Source organism: Taudactylus pleione, unplaced genomic scaffold, assembly GCF_031769625.1.
Source record: "Taudactylus pleione unplaced genomic scaffold, aTauple2 ptg002080l, whole genome shotgun sequence".
NCBI lineage: Eukaryota > Metazoa > Chordata > Amphibia > Anura > Myobatrachidae > Taudactylus > Taudactylus pleione.
The window spans coordinates 202,360-221,883 of record NW_028286474.1 but is presented as its reverse complement, the minus strand read 5'-3'; the positions used below and the strand labels follow the sequence as shown (position 1 = coordinate 221,883).

Below are 19,524 nucleotides of genomic sequence, written 5' to 3'. Positions count from 1 at the left end.
TATAAAATTGGGAGAATAATAATTGTATTACCCTGGTTCATATAATATGTGGACAATTAGATCTCGGTTTATATAACTGCGGTGAGATATAAGTGTTACTATTGAGTTGTATCACACTGACATAGGATGTATCAGTAACACAGTTAGAGCTCTTTCAGATGAAATAAAGTGCATTTGTGGGACTAACTATTGGAACAGGAATATCTTACATTAAAGTGTGACAATAAGACACTAAGTATTTGACCTATTGTGTCACCATTTTACACTAGGAGACTGGGTCAATTCTACGTACATACTAATCTAGTAACATCCAGTCACATACCATTACTCTTTGATATGCAGCTGGGATTAATATATAATAATACAGACAATTGTTAATAGAAACAGCTTTAATTCATTTTCACACGTTTTATAATTCACATAGTTTTTGTCACTTTATATTTCGCTGCCCTGTTTTAAGAATTAAATGATGGTAATGTTTTATTATTAGTATGGGTCTAGGACTTTCATGGTCTCCATTATTGTATAGGAGATACTATTTGTCAGTCTGCGAATGCCTCATAATAGGAATACTTTTTCTTCTTGTTTTTGGAGACTGTTGTCCATGACTATGTAAGAAAATGAGAGATATGGTAAGAACTTACCTTTGTTATCTCTCTTTCTTTGAAGTCCACAGGGAGACCTTGGGGTTTAGGTGATGGCAAGGACATCTGGGCAACACGCAGCTATTTTTTTCGCTCCCAGGATGCACTGGGCCTCTCCCTCTACCCCACCCCCGGGCCAGTGGCACCTCAGTTCGTAACAAGCCAAAGGCCTGAGGATAAATGAGAGAGAAGAAAGTCTGGAACACTCAAGAATCACATTCTCACTTAGAAGGAGACGGAAAAACCGGTGACCAGAGCGAAGCCCATCTGAAGCCAGGTGCGTCAGGGTGGGTGCCCTGTGGACCCTATGGACTATGAAGAAAGAGATAATGGTAAGTTCTTACTATCTCTCATTTTCTTCTTCAGGGTCCATAGGCTCCACAGGGAGACCTTGGGGATGTCCCAAAGCAGTCCTTTTAAGGGTGGGGACGCTCCTTTGCTGAGAGGAGAATCCGCCTCCCAAAGGAAGCATCCTGAGAGACAAAGGTAACAAAAGCATAGAACCTCAGAAAGGTCTGGACAGAAGACCACGTGGCCGCCTTACAAAGCTGAACAACCGAGGCACCACTGTTAGCGGCCCATGGAGGGACCCACAGGCCGAGTAGAATGAGCAGTAACAGAGGGCGGAACAGGAAGGCCCTCCTGAGTGTAAGCCTCAGAGATCATCAAGCGCAGCCATCTAGCCAATGTCTGCTTATTGGCTGGCCAACCCTTGTGAAATCCGCAAAGGACAAACAAGGAGTCTGACTTCCGAAGGGAACTGGTACGGTCCACATAAATTTTGAGGGCCCACACCACATCCAAAGAGGCCTCACCTGCCAAGAGATCTGGAGACTGGAAGGCTGGCACAACAATTTCCTCATGTGGAAACTGGAAACCACCTTAGGAAGGAACCCAGGGCGAGTCCGAAGCACCGCCCTGTCCTGGTAAAATATTAGAAATGGGGGAACGACAGGAGAGTGCCCCCAAATCTGACACACTTCTGGTGGAAGCTATGGCCAGAAGAAGAAAAACAGTCTTTGCTGTAAGCCATTTGAGATTCACTGAAGCCAGGGGTTCAAATGGAGTGCCCTAAGTACCACAGCCAAATCCCAAGGAATCACAGGAGGGACAAAGGGAGGCTGAATCAGGAAGACACCCTGGAGGAAGGTTCGGATGTCAGGTAGAGGAGCAATTCTCCTCTGGAACCATACGGACAGAGCCAAGACATGCACCTTCAGCAAAGCCAAATAGAGACTAAGATCCAAACCCGCTTGAAGGAAAGCCAACACTCTGGAATTCTGAAATGTCCATAATCTGGGATGACACCATTGGAAGTAGGTATGCCACACTCATTGGTAAACCCTTGCAGAGGCTGGTTTCCGTGCTATGATCATAGTATCTACAACAGAGCTAGAAAAACCCTTAGACCTTAGGAGGGATGTCTCAAGACCCACGCCATAAAAGACAGATGACCCAGGTCCGGGTAAAGGCAAGGACCTTGAAACAACAGGTCTGGATGTTGAGGCAACAGCATCGGAGTGTCGATGGAGAGACTCTGAAGATCTGAGTACCAGTGCCGTCTGGGCCACCAGCAGGACTGTGCCTCCTTGTTTGAACTTCCAAATTACTTGAGGAAGCAGTGAGACTGGAGGGATCAGGTATGCTGGAAGGTCCACTTTACCGACAGAGCGTCCACCAGAAACGCCTCGGCATCTCTTGTCCTGGGAGGTGTACACTGGCAGTTTGTGATTGTGTCGGGAGGCCATGAGGTCCACGTCTGGAAGGCCCCACTTGTCCACTAGGATCTGAAACACCTCTTGGTGAAGAGACCATTCCCCTGGATGCACGTCGTGATGACTGAGGAAGTCTGCTTCCCAATTGAGAACTCCTGGAATGGACACCACCGATCTGACATGGACGGAAGGTCATCTCCCAGCCATAATGCCTGACACCTCTGTCATTGCCGCTTGACTTCGAGTTTCTCCTTGATGATTGATGTAAGCAATAGTCGTGGCGTTGTCTGGCTGAACTTGCACGGGTTTTCCGTGAAGTAAGAGTTTGGCTTGCTGTAGGGCCCTGAAAACCGCCTGGCGCTCCAATATGTTGATTGGTAGAGCAGACTTCTCTGCTGTCCAGCGTCCCTGAAATGAGTCTGGACTTGTTACTGCGCCCCGTCCCCGGAGACTGGCATCTGTCGTCAGAAGGACCCATTCCGGAATCCAAAAGGGGCGCCCCTTGGTAAGGTGACACGACCGTAGCCACCAGGCCAGAGATAGACGCACCTCCGGAGAGAGCACCATCGTCTGTGCCTTTATCCGATGGGGTAAACCGTCCCACCTAGAGAGGATCAATTTCTGAAGAGGCCTGGAATGAAACTGGGCATATTCCACAATGTCTAACATCGATACCATGGACCCCAGTACTTGCATTGCTGAGTGGATTGACACTCGGCGACTGTGGAGTCAACTGCGTACTTGCATCTGCAAAGTGGAGAGCTATTCTGTGGTCAGAAAGATTGTCGGCTGTTGGGAATCCAGCAGAGCTCCTAGTTGGACCATCCTCTGGGATGGAGTCAAGGAGGACTTTGTCCAATTGATCAACCACCTGTGAGTCTGAAGCACAAAATTTGTCAGCTGTAGATGGTGGTGAAGTACTTCTGGAGATCCTGTCAACAATAAGAGGTCATCCAGGTATGGCAACAGGCGAACCCCCTGATGCCATAGATGGGCTGCCATGACAGCCATAGCCTTGGTAAACACCCGAGGAGCTGTAGAGAGACCAAACAGCAGAGCCCAAAACTTGAAATGTTGTTGATATATAGCAAAACATAGGAAACGCTGGTGAGATGAAGCAATTGGAATATGCAGGTATGCATCCTGAATATCCAGCGATACCATAAAATCCCCCGGTTCCATAGCCAGTATAATTAAGTGTAGGGTTTCCATCCTGAACAGAGGTACCCTGAGGAATCTGTTCAGGGACTTGAGATTGAGGATAGGCCGATAGGATTCGTGCATTTCCTGAACCAGAAAGAGATTGGGGTAATAACCTGTTCGTCTCTGAGGAAACGGGACAGGGATGTCAACTCCTGCTTGAAGTAAGGATTGTATGGCTTTCTGGATTTGTAATGCCTTGTCTGTGTCTGGCAGAGGGCTTGTGCAGAAGAATTGATGGGGAGGCCATCTGCGGAAGGTGAGGGCGTATCAGTGAGAGACCACTTCTCTTACCCAAGTGTCTGTGGTGGTCTGACACCAGCACTGGGCAAACTGTAGAAGTCGGCCTCCCATCTTGGGATCCCCCCAGGTTGAGGACTTGTCATCGGACTTGGCCACTGGACGTCTGGTACTCCAAGCCTGCTTCTTTGGCTTGGTAGTCTTTTTGAGGGCTGACTGCCTAGGAAAGGACTGACCCTTAGGCTTACCTTGGGCCCAAAAGATCGAGGTCCGGGATCCTGAAGAAGTAGATGCCGAAGGCAGACACGCAGACTTAGCTGCTGTTAATGTATCCACAATTTTGTCCAGGTCAGGACTAAACAAGATCTTACCATTATAAGGAAAACGCTCTAATCTTTTCTTAGGAGTACACGTCCGCTCTCCAAGAGCGCAGCCATAAGGAACAGCGAGCTGACACCGCAGCAGCCGTGATCTTGGAGGATAAGAGGGTGACTTCCAAAGCAGCCTCGTTAATATATGCAGCTGAATCACCGAGGTTACCCACCAGAGCCACTTGATCTGTGGTAGCATCTGAAGGAAAGGACTCCTCTAGGGAGTCTGCCCAGAACTCCAAAGCCTTGGCCACCCAGGAGATAGCCAAAGCCGGTCTGGAGAGTGCCCCTGAAAGAGAATACATTGACTTTAAAACACACAAATGGATGGCATAGGCAGACTAGCACTTTTAATTAAGCGCGTCACATGAGAGTCCACCGCAGGAGCTGATTCCCATTTAGTACAATGTTCCTCAGAAAAGAACTAGGCATAAGCCCGGCGTCTTTGAGGCCAATATCGCTTCTCAGGCGATTTCCAAGCCACTTCCATGTGCTCCACTAGCTGATCAGATTAAGGAAATACTGCTGAAGTAGTCCTTATTTTCTTGAACAGAGCATGTTTGTACCGGGGAGCTGTTGGTTTGTCCTGCTCTATGACTAGGGCCGAACAGACAGCATGTATCAGAGCCGGAATATTGATCTTAGATTTAGACTCCTTCTCTCGCTGAGAGGGCTCACAGTCATCATCCTCTACCATCTCCTTGGTATCAGTGGCATAGTCATCATATTGTGTAGACTGGGATGACATCATAGGCCTTTTAGCTGGTCTATCCCCCTGCAACATAGCCTGGAGGCCATTAGAGGTTTCCGCCAGGGTCTGCACTGTAGTGGACAGTGTATCCACCCATGGAGGAGGCACAGACTGAACCTGCATGGGTGAAATCTGTAGAGGCAGGCTCTGTGAGGGCAAAACCGACTGCTGTGTGAACCCCATCTAGGGAAACACAGGGTACTGCCCACCACGACTGTCAATGCTTGAGCAAAGGACACCCAAGGAGGCTCCTGCGAGGTGGTTGGGACTACAGAGAATTATAACACCTCACAAATAATCCCTCTAAGACCATGTCCCCCACACCTAGCCCTGCAGCTCATGATTTGCATGACACCAGGGCTAGAGCAGAATCGTGCACATCATTCCCACTTTCAGACATTGCAGAGAAGGGAGTGTACACCGATTGTGACAAACCTCACAATATATACTGTATATGTGAGGTATAATAAACACCCTGACAACACTTGTAAGGGCTCAGAAAAGGAAAAGGTATAGTTATATTGTCTGACAGAATGAGTAAGAAACACAGACAGACAGCGCTAGCATAAAGTCACATACAATGCAGAAAAAATACCTGGACAATGGCACTACAAGTCAACTACCCAGATTAAGTGTCTGGTAGGTTATAGTGCTACATACGCTGACCAGGAGGTGAGGTATGCAGGGGGACCTGGGCTCCGCGTGTCCTGAGATCAGCGACTTGCCAGGGAGAAAATGGCCGCCAGAGACCTCAGAGGGGGCGTACCTGTCGGAGTGCTGCCTCAGGTAAGCCAGACCGCATAGGAATGGCGCACTGAGCAGAGGGGAGGAGCTGCTGTAAACAGGGATGGCTGTCTTCCGTGGCTGGAAATTAACCCCTGGGACGCTGGCTTGCGCGCTAACATGTGTCCCTGGAGGTCTAGTGGAAGTGGAGGTTGTGTGTGCCTGGCTCCACTGCCGTCATCCCCGGTCTATCCCCTGAAATCTGGGGGAAAAGACTGCCGCAAGCGGTGAACCGCTTCTTACCTGCTCCCCATACATCCGGCTGGAGGCCTGCGAGGTCTGGCTAGCACAGACCCCGGGGTCCGGACACGATTCCCGGATCAGTGTCGGCGCCGGAGGGGTGACGGAGCGGCAGCGTGGACGTCCCCTGAACTTTCCGACGCTGTCCGCTAGAAGTATTAACAGTTGAAAACTCTTCAGGGGCTGTTGAACAGCCCCACTGCGTTACAGTGACCCGACTCCTGCCAGGCCCCAAACGAACCTGAGGTGCCTCTGGCCTGGGGTATAGGGAGAGGCCCAGTGCATCCTGGGAGTGAAAAAATTAACTGCATGATGCCCGGATGTCCTTGCCATCACCTAAACCCCAAGGTCTCTGTGGAGCCTTTGGACCCTGAAGTAGAAATACTCCCTTAATTGTGGCTTCATTGTTGTGTGGAAAATGTACCAATGCTTTGTCTACTAATGACATTGTCTATTGTCCATTCTGCTATTGCTGGTACTCATAATACAAAAGATTAGCCAAAAAATTGCAGCATTTCCAATATTTACAGTATGGTGTTTCATGTGTCCATCAGCTCTTCTTTTTATGTGTTTTTTGATGTCTACCAAGAACTGATGTTGCTGTAAAACATTTCCCACACTCAGAGCATGAAAATGGTTTCTCCCCAGTGTGAGTTCTCTGATGTGTAACAAGCTCATAATTCTCTGTAAAACATTTCCCACACTCAGAACATGTATATGGTTTCTCACCTGTGTGACGTCTCTGATGTTTAACAAGAGCTGAGTTCTGTGCAAAATATTTCCCACACTTAGAGCATGCAAATGGTTTCTCCCCGGTGTGAGTTCTCTTGTGTGTAAGAAGATTTCTAACTATTGTAAAACATTTCCCACACTCAGGACATATATATGGTTTCTCACCAGTGTGAGTTCGCTGATGGGCAACAAGACCTGATTTCACTGTAAAACATTTGCCACACTCAGAGCATGGAAATGGTTTCTGCCCGGTGTGACTTATCTGATGTCTAACAAGCTCAGATTTCTCTGTAAAACATTCCCCACACTCAGAACAAGTATATGGCTTCTCCCCTGTGTGACATCTCTGATGTATAACAAGCTGTGATTTATGTGCAAAACATTTCCCACACTCAGAGCATGCAAATGATTTCTCCCCGGTGTGACGTCTCTGATGTGAAACAAGAGCTGAATTCACTGTAAAACATTTCCCACACTCAGAACATGAAAATGGTTTCTCACCTGTGTGACGTCTCTGATGTATAACAAGAGTTGATTTCTTTGCAAAACATTTCCCACACTCAGAACATGCAAATGGTTTCTCCCCAGTGTGAGCTCTCTGATGTTCAACAAGTTGTGATGTCTTTGCAAAACATTTCCCGCTCAGAGCATGGAAATGGTTTCTCACCTGTGTGATACATCTGATGTATAACAAGAGATGATTTATGTGTATAACATCTTCCACACTCAGAGCATGAAAATGGAGTCTCACCTGTGTGATATTTCTGATGTGTAACAAGAGATGATTTCAATGAAAAACATTTCCCACACTCAGAACAGAGAAAGTCTTTATCACCTCTGTGAGCTGTCCTGTGTGTAGCAATATTGGAAGTATCAGTGGAACATTCCTCACAATTAGAGGGATCAGATGATATATCTGCACTGTCAGGTACTGGATGTATATTTAGAGTAATGGGGATGTCTCCTGAAGAATCCTGTGTGATGGTATCTTCTATGTTACAATGTGGAGACAAAACAAGATGGCCCTCCGAGCTCTTCCTGCTTGTGCGTCCAGCTGCTGGAAATAAAATTTGACACATTTACAAAATAACTAGGATGAATCTTAAAATAAAGAAAATAACATCACCCAGCTGTGACAGCCTCGTCAGATAGCATTTCATATTTCATGGACTTTATGTTTGTGCAGCATATACTGTGGGTGAAGGGTATAGACAGCACATAAGGGGTGTATAGTAGTAATGTGCAGCATATACTGTAGGTGATGGGTATAGGCAGCACATAATGGGGTGTATAGTAGTAATGTGCAGCATATACTGTGGGTGAGGGGTATAGACAGCACATAAGGGGGTGTATAGTAGTAATGTGCAGCAGACACTATGGGTGAGGGGTATAGACAGCACATAAGGGGGTGTATAGTAGTAATGTGCAGCATATACTGTGGGTGAGGGGTATAGACAGCACATAAGGGGGTGTATAGTAGTAATGTGCAGCATATACTACTACTCCTTGAGCAGATTGTCTACAACCGCCTTACCACTTTTCTTTCCTCCCACTCCCTCCTTGACCCTTTTCAGTCTGGCTTCCGTTCTCTCCACTCCACTGAAACTGCCCTCACAAAAGTCAGCAATGACCTCCTTGCTGCCAAATCCCAAGGCCACTACTCTCTTCTCATTCTCCTTGATCTCTCTGCTGCTGTTGACACTGTGGACCACCCTCTCCTGCTGAATATCCTTCACTCCCTTGGTCTACGTGAAACTGCCCTCTCCTGGCTGTCATCCTACCTCTCTGACCGATCTTTTTCAGTTTCCTCTCACGACTCCTCTTCCCCTCCACAGCCTCTTACAGTAGGTGTTCCCCAAGGTTCTGTTCTTGGTCCTCTCCTATTCTCCCTCTATACTTCCTCTCTAGGTGAACTCATCAGCTCTTTTGACCTCCATTATCATCTCTATGCTGATGATACTCAAATCTACCTTTCCTCCCCTGATCTCTCCCCCTCTCTTTTGACTCGTATCTCCAACTGTCTCTCTGCTGTCTCTTCCTGGATGTCCCAGCGATTTCTTAAACTTAATATGTCTAAGACAGAGCTAATCATCTTCCCACCCTCCCACATCACCTCACTTCCCACTATTTCTTTATCAATTGATGGAATAACTATCTCATCTAGTCCCAAGGTGCGCTGTCTTGGAGTTATCCTGGACTCATCCCTCTCCTTCAAACCACATATCCAGAACCTTTCACAGTCCTGTCGTTTCCATCTCAAAAATATTTCTAAGATCAGACCCTATCTCACCCAGGATGCTACTAAAACCCTCATACACTCACTGGTCATCTCCAGATTGGACTATTGTAACCTCCTCCTATCTGGCCTCCCCAAATCCCATCTCTCTCCTCTCCAGTCTGTCCTCAATGCTGCTGCACGGCTTATCATCCTCTCCAAACATTCTGCATCTGCCTCCCCTCTCCTACAAGCCCTACACTGGCTCCCCTTCCCTTTCAGAGTCCAATTTAAGGTTCTCACGCTCGCTCACAAAGCCCTCACCCAATCTTCTCCCATATACATCTCTGATCTCATCTCCCTTCACGCTCCTCTTCGCTCAACTAATGCACGCCGCCTTTCATGCCAGCTGATTACTTCCTCCCACTCCCGCCTCCAAGATTTTGCCCGCACTGCTCCCCACCTCTGGAACTCTCTCCCACTCCGCATCAGACTCTCCACCTGTTTGCAATCCTTCAAACGGGCTCTCAAGACCCACTACTTCATCAAAGCCTTCCAGCTATCATTCTAACTCCTTGCTACATGCTCATTCGTCCCCATCTACCCCATCTGTGTCAACCCAGTTTGTCTTCCCCCACCTTTTTAGAATGTAAGCTCTCACGAGCAGGGCCATCTACCCTCTTGTGCTTCTCCTTACTATAGTGTCATTTACTTCTTACTCACCACTAGGGCACCTAACACTTGGTTGCTTATGCTCTGTTGCTTATCTGGGCGATATGGTCACTAATGTAGCAATATATATTATCCATGTCCTGTATTGTATTGTTCTGTAAGTCACTTGTATACAATTTGTTTTTGTACTTTGTAAGGCGCTGCGGAACACTTGTGGCGCCATATAAATAAATGCTAATAATAATAATAATAATAATAATATACTGTGGAAGAGGGGTATAGACAGCACATAAGGGGGTGTATAGTAGTAATGTGCAGCATATACTGTAGGTGAGGAGTATAGGCAGCACATAAGGGGGTGTATAGTAGTAATGTGCAGCATATACTGTGGGTGAGGGGTATAGACAGCACATAATGGGGTGTATAGTAGTACTGTGCAGCATATACTGTGGGTGAGGGGTATGGGCGGCACATAAGGGGGTGTATAGTAATATTGTGTAATGTTAGGTTGTCATGTTTTGATTTTGAAAGAGATTTATTTTTTACTTGGTTAAATCCTTTTCTTCAAATTCCATAGGGGACACGGGGACAACAGTTTATTTTCTTTGACATCAGAGCAGTCCAGCCTCTTCCCCTATACCCCACCCCCAGCCAGGCTATTTCAATTAGCAAGTCCAAGGTAGGAGCAAGAAAGGAGAAGGAACACTGGCACACACACAGGTCGAAACACACCGAAGAGATGGACAGGGGAACCAAAAACAGAACAAGCCAGGTGCGTCAGGGTGGGCGCCCTGTGTCCACTATGGAGCTCAAAGAAAAGGATTTAACCAGGTAAGAACATAAATCTAGTTCTCTTCTTCACTGCCATAGGGGACTTAGACAAAACTGGGACGTCCCAAAGCAATGAGAGGACGCTCCTGAGCTGCACAGAGAACCTTCCGCCCAATTGCCGCATCTGCGGAGGTGAAGGTGTCAAAGGAATAGAAAGGGAAAAACGTGTGGACAGAAGACCACGTAGCCACCCTGCAGAGCTGCATCACCGAGGTACACCAGCAAGCTGCCCAAAAGGTACCTACCGACCTGGTGGAATGAGCCATCACCAGGGCTGGTGCCTCGTACCCCATCACCCTGTTTCTCCCCTTTACCTTCTGTTTGTCACCCTTTGCCTCTCTTAGTCACCCTTACCCGTCACTCATTGCCTCTAACCCATTTCCTTTCACCCTTACCCTGTCACCCGCTGCTTCTCCCTATTACCCTGTTTGTCACCCTTTGCCTCAACCTGTTACACTTAACCTGTCACCCTCTGCTTGTCACCCTCTTCCCATCACCCTCTGCCTCTCCTGTTACCCTGTCACTCACTGCTTCCCCTGTTTCTGGTCAAATCTCTGCTATATGAGTCACATTGGTTATATTCCTTCACAAACAGGCGTCTTCCGAACCATGTGATCTCCCTCGTGAAAACTGAATACCGACTGCAGTCCTAGGGAGTAACAATGTCTTCGAAGGTTCCCCATTGTAGAGAAAACACATATACGCAAGGCAGACTCTCAAGCGAGAGGCCCGTATCTGACAAGGACCCAGGGATGGGGGCCTAAATAAATGTGTGTACTGGGCCGTGATTTCTGTTGCTGGCCCTGCACCTCCCCCTTCTGACATGGAACCCCCCTGGGCAAATGGCCCGTCTTGTGGTCTAGTGGAGGTGCGGCGGGCCTGGACACCCGCTTGTCCTGCCAGGGGTGTCCAGGACCGGCGGGTAAAGCCACACCAATACTACCTTCCCAGGTGTCCAGCTGCAGTCCTCTGTGCCTACAGGATGCTCTGCGCTGCCCACTCAAAATAAGATTAAATAAAAGAAAATAAAGATCCGAGGCTGTACAAGCATCCCCGTTTAAAGTGTGACCGGCTCCTGTTGGCAGCAAATGTAAACTGGCCTGCCTGGGGATGGGGACAGGGTATAGGGTAGGAGGCTGGGCTGCCCTGATGTCAAAGAAGATCAACTGTATGGTGCCCAGTCCTTCTGCACAGCCCTATATCGCAGTGTTGTCCCTGTGTCCCCTATGGTAATGAGGCAGAAATGTTGCCAGGTGACTTATGATCAGTATTATAGGAATATATGTGGCCATGCTGTCTCTCTCTCTGAGCCAGGGAGCATAGAACAGCTGGAGGGTGCATGATGTCACACATGATTATTAAGAGATAACAGGAGGAGGGACCAGTCATTATCATAGATTCCCTTCTTTATTATCAATCACCTGAGTTCCATCCAGGTAACTCTCAGACACAACACACACACAATGGGGGATAACTAGTAATCAGGGGGCGTGTACATCACACCCAGCCCCCCTGCAGGGATACCCAGTGTTCTCCCCAGGTTGTTTTTTGCGGGTGCACCACCCGGCACTTTGGGAGCCTGCAAGTGGGGACAGTATCTGGGAGCTGTATAAAAAGGACCAGATCCTACAGACTTTGTAGCTTTTTCATATTCATACGACTGGGCCTCTAATAAGAGAATTAATATATAAAATGTTATTTCAAGTTTAAATCATTATAAGGTCAGGATTTAATACTGCTATTATTAAGGCCCCCACCCACTTCTTGATGCCTCCCAGCTGGAAATTTTTTCTGGGGAGAACACTGGATACCCAATACCAGGGGAAACACTAATGAGTTATCTGCACAGGGGTGTACACCTACATCGTGGGCACTGAGCTGTATTACAAGGACAGGACAGGAGGAGATTGGGACTCAGTACTGTGTAACGTCCTCTGGGGTGTGAAGTTTAGGTTCCTACAAGGAGATACTGGAGAGGAGCTTTGTGTCCTGCCAGCAGAACAGTATTCCAGGATTTTACAAGGGGAAGAAGCCTTGGTGGTGTTAGGCTGCTGGACTAGGGATCCCCTCACTCTTCTGCAGAACATTGCACCTGAGAGTTTGTATCCATCAGGAATTGGGGTGTAGGGTGCTGCCCCCTCCCAGGTAAACTGTGTGGGTAACATCTGATCTAGGGGACTGGTGAGTGACCTGGGGACTGCTATAAGTAACACTTAGTGTGATGTATGGTATTGCTACCTTAAAATACAATAAAGATAGAGTTGTACCATCCCTGTTATCTTACCTGTGTGACCCATAAACCGTAATAATACTCTGGGTAACCCAGTGGGCTAAGTCTCTATACCCAGGTACCTCCCACCAGCACATTGCATAGACCCAGCCACAACGACATGCAGATTGCACGGCCACATTGGCCACCACCACCCAAAGGGAGACCTTGGAGAGTAATAGTACCCAAGTATAAGCCTTGCCCAGCCAGCCTCATAGGCATGGCTAATGTGACATGGGTAGTGCACATTGAGGATCATGGGAAATGTGACATAGATGGTGCACATGGAGGATCATGGGTAATGTGACATGGGTAGTGCACAGAGAGGATCATGGGTAAGGTCACACTATAGAAGTAGAATAGTCACAAGCATCTACCATTATTGCGTTGCAGCTAATGCACACATCAGCACAGTTATATCTGGCAGAGCTGTGCTCATCCTCTATCAGTGTACATAGGACTACACGTGTGTATATACGTCATTAGCTCCCACAGTGCAGGCTCTGGGCCATCTGTGATTATTGCAGTTACCGTGGAATCCTCATGTTGTTTATCCATTTGTTTTATTGGGGAGACATTCATAACTTTTATCTATGATTATATGGACAAGTATAATGTATTAATATGTACTCTAGCTGTATACAGTGTTACTATGTATTATACAGTACACCTGGCATCTGCTCCTCTGTTTGCCTTTTCATTTATTAATAAACTATTACATGTAATTGAGGCTTATTTGTATTTCTGACAGCAGCACTGTGATTATTCACATAATGTCACACGGGGTCTAATCCAATTGATGAGGGATTCAATCACCATGGTGCTGACGTACTTTGTACTGATGTATGAGATACACCAGAGAGTGTGGGGAGGAGACTGGTCAGATCTCTGGGCTGGTAACACACAGTGACATTATGTGAGGGGGAGAGCAGGAGTATAATAGGGGCTGATGGATCCTGACTCCCCCACTGGGCAAATACATTTTCCTCATTCGTCTGTACTGACAGAGGAGGGTGTAGGATAAGAGATTTCTGTAGTGACTGAGCAAGGAGAATATGTAGCACTAATCTGTAATAAGTGATTATTACTCACCTATGTTGATATCTGTAGGGATTTCCTCCTCCTTACACTGCTGATCAACCCTCACATACGTCTCTTCTTCTCCCTCTGTATCGTCTGCCTTCATATCAGTCACATACGTCTCTTTTTCCATAATATCAGTCAGATCTTCACCCTAAATAACCCCCACAAAAAATAACACTAATTATGTCCAACTTTATTATTTGAGACTAAACAGTATAATATCAGTGTATAGGACACATACAGCTTTTATACAGATCATACAGTGACAGTCACTTTGCCATTTGGTGAGACTCTAAATCCCATCTACCTGATGCTCCTGTGGTATCGTGATTCTCCTCTGTACAATCCTGGTGATAAAGAGGATGGGGACATCTCTCTGAGGTATTTCTCTTACTGGGTACATCTGTAGGAGACACACAGTGACTAAGTACATTGTATACATGGGATTATCAGATGATGTGTGTATATCTCCAGGGCGAGTTGTAATAACTTCTCGCTTCTGTGACTCCGGTCCTTATCCATCCTCAGTGAATCAGTGATTTATACCGAACACGTCAGATCCTCCAGTGACTTTAATGGTCTATAGTCTAAGAATATATATTATTATATATTTATTATAATTTTTCTAATATATAAGAGAAGACTTGTAACAATTTAAAAAAAATAAGAGTTTTAGTAAAACATACCTTTGTTAACTATATTTCTTCGAGGTCCATAGGGTCCACAAGATCTACCTTGGTGTGTAGATGGTGGTTGAGGACCAGGCACCGAACAGTTAAAGCTTTGCTCCCAGGATGCAATGGTCCTTCCCCCTATGCCCCACCCCCGAGCCACTTCAGTTTGTGACACAGAAGGAGACGGGAAACAGGTGACCAGGAAACATAGCCCATAGAAGCTAGGTGCATCAGGGTGGATGCCCTGTGGATGCTATGGCCTTCGAAGAAAGTTAACAAAAAGGTAAGTTTTACCATAACTCTAATTTTCTTCTTCAGGGTCCATAGGGCTCCTCAGGGAGACCTTGGGGATGTCCCAAAGCAGTTATTCAAGGGTGGGGACACTCCTGAGCTGAGAATCCGGCGTCCAAATTAAGCATCCAGAGAGGCAAATGTATCGAAGACATACAGCGTAAGAAAGGTGTGAAAAGAAGACAACGTGGTCGACTTACAAAGCTGTTCAGCTGAGGCGCCACGAAAAGCTGGCCATGTGGGACCCACAGAGCGAGTGGAATGAGCAGTGACAGTACCCGGTATAGGAAGGCCTGCGTGAGATAGTCATGCAAAGCCATCTAGCCAATATCTGTTTATTGGCTGGCCAACCATCCTTGTGAAATCCATAGGGCACAAATAGGGTGTCTGTTTTCCTCAGAGAACTGGTACGGTTCACAAAAGATCCTGAGCACACGAACCACATCCAAGGAGGCCTCACCTACCGAGAGGTCTGGTGATACGATTTCCTAATTAATATGGAAACGAGTCACCACTTTAAGAAAAAAACAAGGGCGAGTCCAAAACATAGCCCTGTCCTGATGGAAAATTAGAAATGTATGTTATGCAAGTTTGTCGTTCAATGTATATTTTAATTATGTGACCTGGTGGTCAAATGTACTTCCTTTTTTAATGAAAGTTAATAAAGAGAATAAAAAAAAGAAAAAAAAAAAAAAAGAAATGGGGAGCGACTTGAGATCGCCCCTAAATACGATACCCTTCGGGTGGACGACATAGCCAAAAGAGTCTTTGCTGTGAGCCACCTGGAATACACAGATTCCAAAGGTTCAAACAGAGTGCCCTGTAAGGCCTGAAGAACCACTGACAAATCCCACGGAGCAACAGGATGGACAAAGGGAGGTTGAATGCGTAGGACACCTTGAAGGAAGGTGTGGACATCTGGCAGTGAAGCAATTCTACGCTGGAACTAAATGGACAGAGCAGTGACGTGTACATTCAGCGAGGTAAGGTGGAGATCCAATCCAGCTTGGAGGAAGGCCAGGACTCTAGAGACCCAAAACACATGAGGGTCATAGCTTCTGGCATCTCACCATTGGAAGTAGGCATGCCACACTCTATGGTAAATCCAGGCAGAGGCCGGCTTACGCACTCTGAGCATAGTCTGGACCACAGAGCAATAAAGCCCTATAGATCCCAGGAGGAATGTCTCAAGAGCCACACCGTCAAAGACAGATGACCCAGGACCTGGTAAAGTCAGGGACCCTAAGACAACAGGTCTGGCTGCTGATGTAGCAGGAACGGTGCGTCTATGGAGAGGCTCAGAAGATCTGAGTTCCAATGTTGTCTTGTTTGAACTTCCAAAGAACTCGAGGAAGAAGGGAGACTGGAGGGAATAAGTACGCCAGATGGAAGGTCCACTTCACTGATAAGGCATCTAAAAAGGCTGCCTCAGTGTCCCTTGTTCTGGACCCGTACACTGGCAGTTTGTGATTGTGTCTGGAGGCCATGAGGTCCACCGCTGGTAGGCCCCATTTGTCCACTAGGAGTTAAAAGACTTCCAGGTGGAGAGACCATTCCTCGGCATGCATGTCATGACAACTGAGGAAGTCCGCTTCCCATTTTAGAACTCCCGAAATGAACACTGCGGAGATGGCCGGGAGATGACCTTTGGCCCATGTGAGAATGCGCGACACTTCTATCATTGCTGACCGACGTCGAGTGCCTCCTTGGTGATTGATGTAGGCCACTGCTGTGGCGTTGTCGGACTGCACTTGTACAGGCTTGCCCTGAAGAATGTCCTTAGCCAGAAAGAGGGCTTTGTAGATGGCTCGGAGTTCCAATACATTGACTGGCAAGGTCGACTCGGCTGATGTCCAACACTGCTGGAAGGAGTCTTGACTGGTCACTGCGCCCCAGCCCCAGACTGGCATCCGTTGTAAAGAATACCCAATCCGGGATCCAAAAGGTACAACCATTGGTTAAATGGGATGTCCGTAGCCACCTGGAGAGGGACAGATGAACCTCTGGAGAGAGAACCATCATTTGAGTCTTGATCCGATGGGGCAACCCATTCCACCAGGATTAGCTGTTGCAGGTGCCTGGAGTAGAACTGAGCATACTCCACCATGTCGAAGGTGCAAACCATGGATCCTAGAACTTGCATTGCTGAGTGGACTAACACCCGGCGACTGCGTAGGAATCTGCGCACATGTATTTGCAGTGTGGATATCTTGTCTGCTGTAATGAAGAATCTCTGATCCTGAGAATCCAAAAGAGCTCCCAGATGAACCATCCTTTGTGAAGGACTCAGGGAGGATTTCTTCCAGTTGATTAACCAGCCGTGCTTTTGTAGGAAAACAATGGTAACCTGAAGATGGTGTTGAAGCACCTCTGGGGAGTTTGTGAAGAGCAAGAGTTCATCCAGATATGGTAGCAGCCGAACCACCTGACCAAGCAGGTGGGCCGACATGATAACCATAATCTTGGTAAACACCCGTGGAGCTGTAGACAGTCCAAAGAGTAGAGCCTGAAGTGTTGCTCTAGTTTAGCAAACCGGAGATGTTGCTGATGAGAGGGAGTTAGAGGTACATGTACAGTGCATCTGGAAAGTATTCAATACGCTTCACTTTTTCCACATTTTGTTATGTTACAGCCTTATTCTAAAATGGATTAAATTCATTTTTGTTCTCAAAATTCTACACACAATACCCCATAATGACAACGTGTAAAGTTTTTTTGAGATTTTTGCAAATTTAATAAAAAAAACCACTAAGAAATCATATGTACATAAGTATTCACGGCCTTTGCCATGAAGCTCAAAATTGAGCTCAGGTGCATCCTGTTTCCACTGATCATCCTTGAGATGTTCCTACAGCTTATTAGGAGTCCACCTGTGTTAAATTCAGTTGACTGGACATTATTTTGAAAAGCATACACCTATCTATATAAGGTCCCCACACTTGACAGTGTATGTCAGAGCATGAAGTCCAAGGAATTGTCTGTAGACCTCCGAGACAGGAATGTCTCAAGGCACAAATCTGGGGAAGGGTACAGAAAAATATCTGCTGCTTTGATGGTCCCAATGAGCACAGTGGCCTCCATCATCCTTAAATGGAAGAAGTTCGGAACCACCAGGACTCTTCCTAGAGTTGGCCGGCTGTCTAAACTGAGTGATCGAGGGAGAAGGGCCCTAGTCAGGGAGGTGACCAAGAATCTGATGGTCACTCAGTCAGAGCTAGAGCATTCCTCTGTAGAGAGAAGAACCTTCCAGAAAGATAACCATCTCTGCAGCAATCCACCAATCAGGCCTGTATGGTAGAGTGGCTAGACGGAAGCCACTACTTAGTAAAAAGCACATGGCAGTTTATCTGGAGTTTGCCAAATTGCAAGAATTACACTTAATACACACAGTCCTGGGCACACCTTATACAGCCATATATCCAGCACATATACCCCCCATAACCACAGTCACTGCCCAGCATTACACCTCATACATACAGTCCTGGGCACACCTTATACAGCCTCATATCCAGCACATATACCCCCCATAACCACAGTCACTGCCCAGCATTACACCTCATACATACAGTCCTGGGCACACATTATACATCCTCATGCCCAGCACATATAGCCCCCAGTCACTGCCCAGCATTACACCTCATACATACAGTCCTGGGCACATCTTATACAGCCTCATGCCCAGCACATATACCCCCCCATACCCACAGTCACTGCCCAGCATTACACCTCATACGTACAGTCCTGGGCACACCTTATACAGCTTCATGTCCAGCACATATACCCCCCATACCCACAGTCACTGCCCAGCATTACACCCCATACATACAGTCCTGGGCACACATTATACATCCTCATGCCCAGCACATATACCTCCCATACCCACAGTCACTGCCCAGCATTACACCTCATACATAACACTAATACTATTAGTGACAGCAGTAATAACAAAGGACAGGACTGGTACCTGTAACACAGCTCCTTCTCCTGATCTGCCGCAGACAGGGAAACACACACAGGGAACAGGACGGGAAAGAAGTTGGGAATTAGAGAGATCCCCTTCCGTGTGTGTACGATGACGTCATCAGCCAGTGTCCAAAGTCATTACCATACAAATGGGCACGGGAGTTGGGGGAAGGGAAGAAGTTAATCCCTTTCCGTAGATTGACCCTGATGTCATCAGCCAGTGTCCACAGTTTTTTGGGAGAGGTGTCCTGAAGGGGGGTGTTTGGGGAGGGGGACAGGTGTGAGCTGGTGCTGTACAGGTTGTGGGGGGAAGGGAGGCCAGGGTGTTACTCTGGGTGTCTGGGGAGGGGGATAGTTGTGTTCTGCCTGGTGTACAGTTAGTGGGGGGAGCCAGGATTTTACTGGGGGGTCTCTTGGGAGGGGGACAGGTGTGTGCTCGTGTTGTACAGTTAGTGGGCGAGGGTAGGTCACGGTGTTACTGGTGGGTGTTTGGGGAGGGGGACAGGTGTGTGCTGGTGATGTACAGTTACTGTCTGTATGAGGCAGTATGCCTGGTGTACAATTAGTGGAGGGGTTTTACTGGGGGGTGTTTGGGGAGGGGGACAGGTGTGAGCTGGTGCTGTACAGGTAGTGGGGGGAAGGGAGGCCAGGGTGTTACTCTGGGGAGGGGGATAGTTGTGTTCTGCCTGGTGTACAGTTAGTGGGGGGAGCCAGGATTTTACTGGGGGGTCTCTTGGGAGGGGGACAGGTGTGTGCTCGTGCTGTACAGTTAGTGGGGGGAGGGGAGGTCACGGTGTTACTGGTGGGTGTTTGGGGAGGGGGACAGGTGTGTGCTGGTGATGTACAGTTA

The 19,524-nt window shown here is 47.4% G+C and overlaps 1 protein-coding gene across 1 annotated transcript in view; it reads right to left on the bottom strand.

The window, feature by feature from the left end:
- Positions 1-6,494: 6,494 nt before the first annotated feature.
- The window catches only part of LOC148435681 (uncharacterized), a gene marked incomplete at its 5' end in the record, with an annotated part of 206,932 nt that continues 193,902 nt past the window's right edge, over positions 6,495-19,524 (bottom strand). Inside the window, 2 exon segments of the mRNA XM_088465642.1 lie at positions 6,495-7,317; positions 7,319-7,520. Of these exon segments, the coding sequence (XP_088321768.1) occupies positions 6,495-7,317; positions 7,319-7,520 (1,025 nt within the window).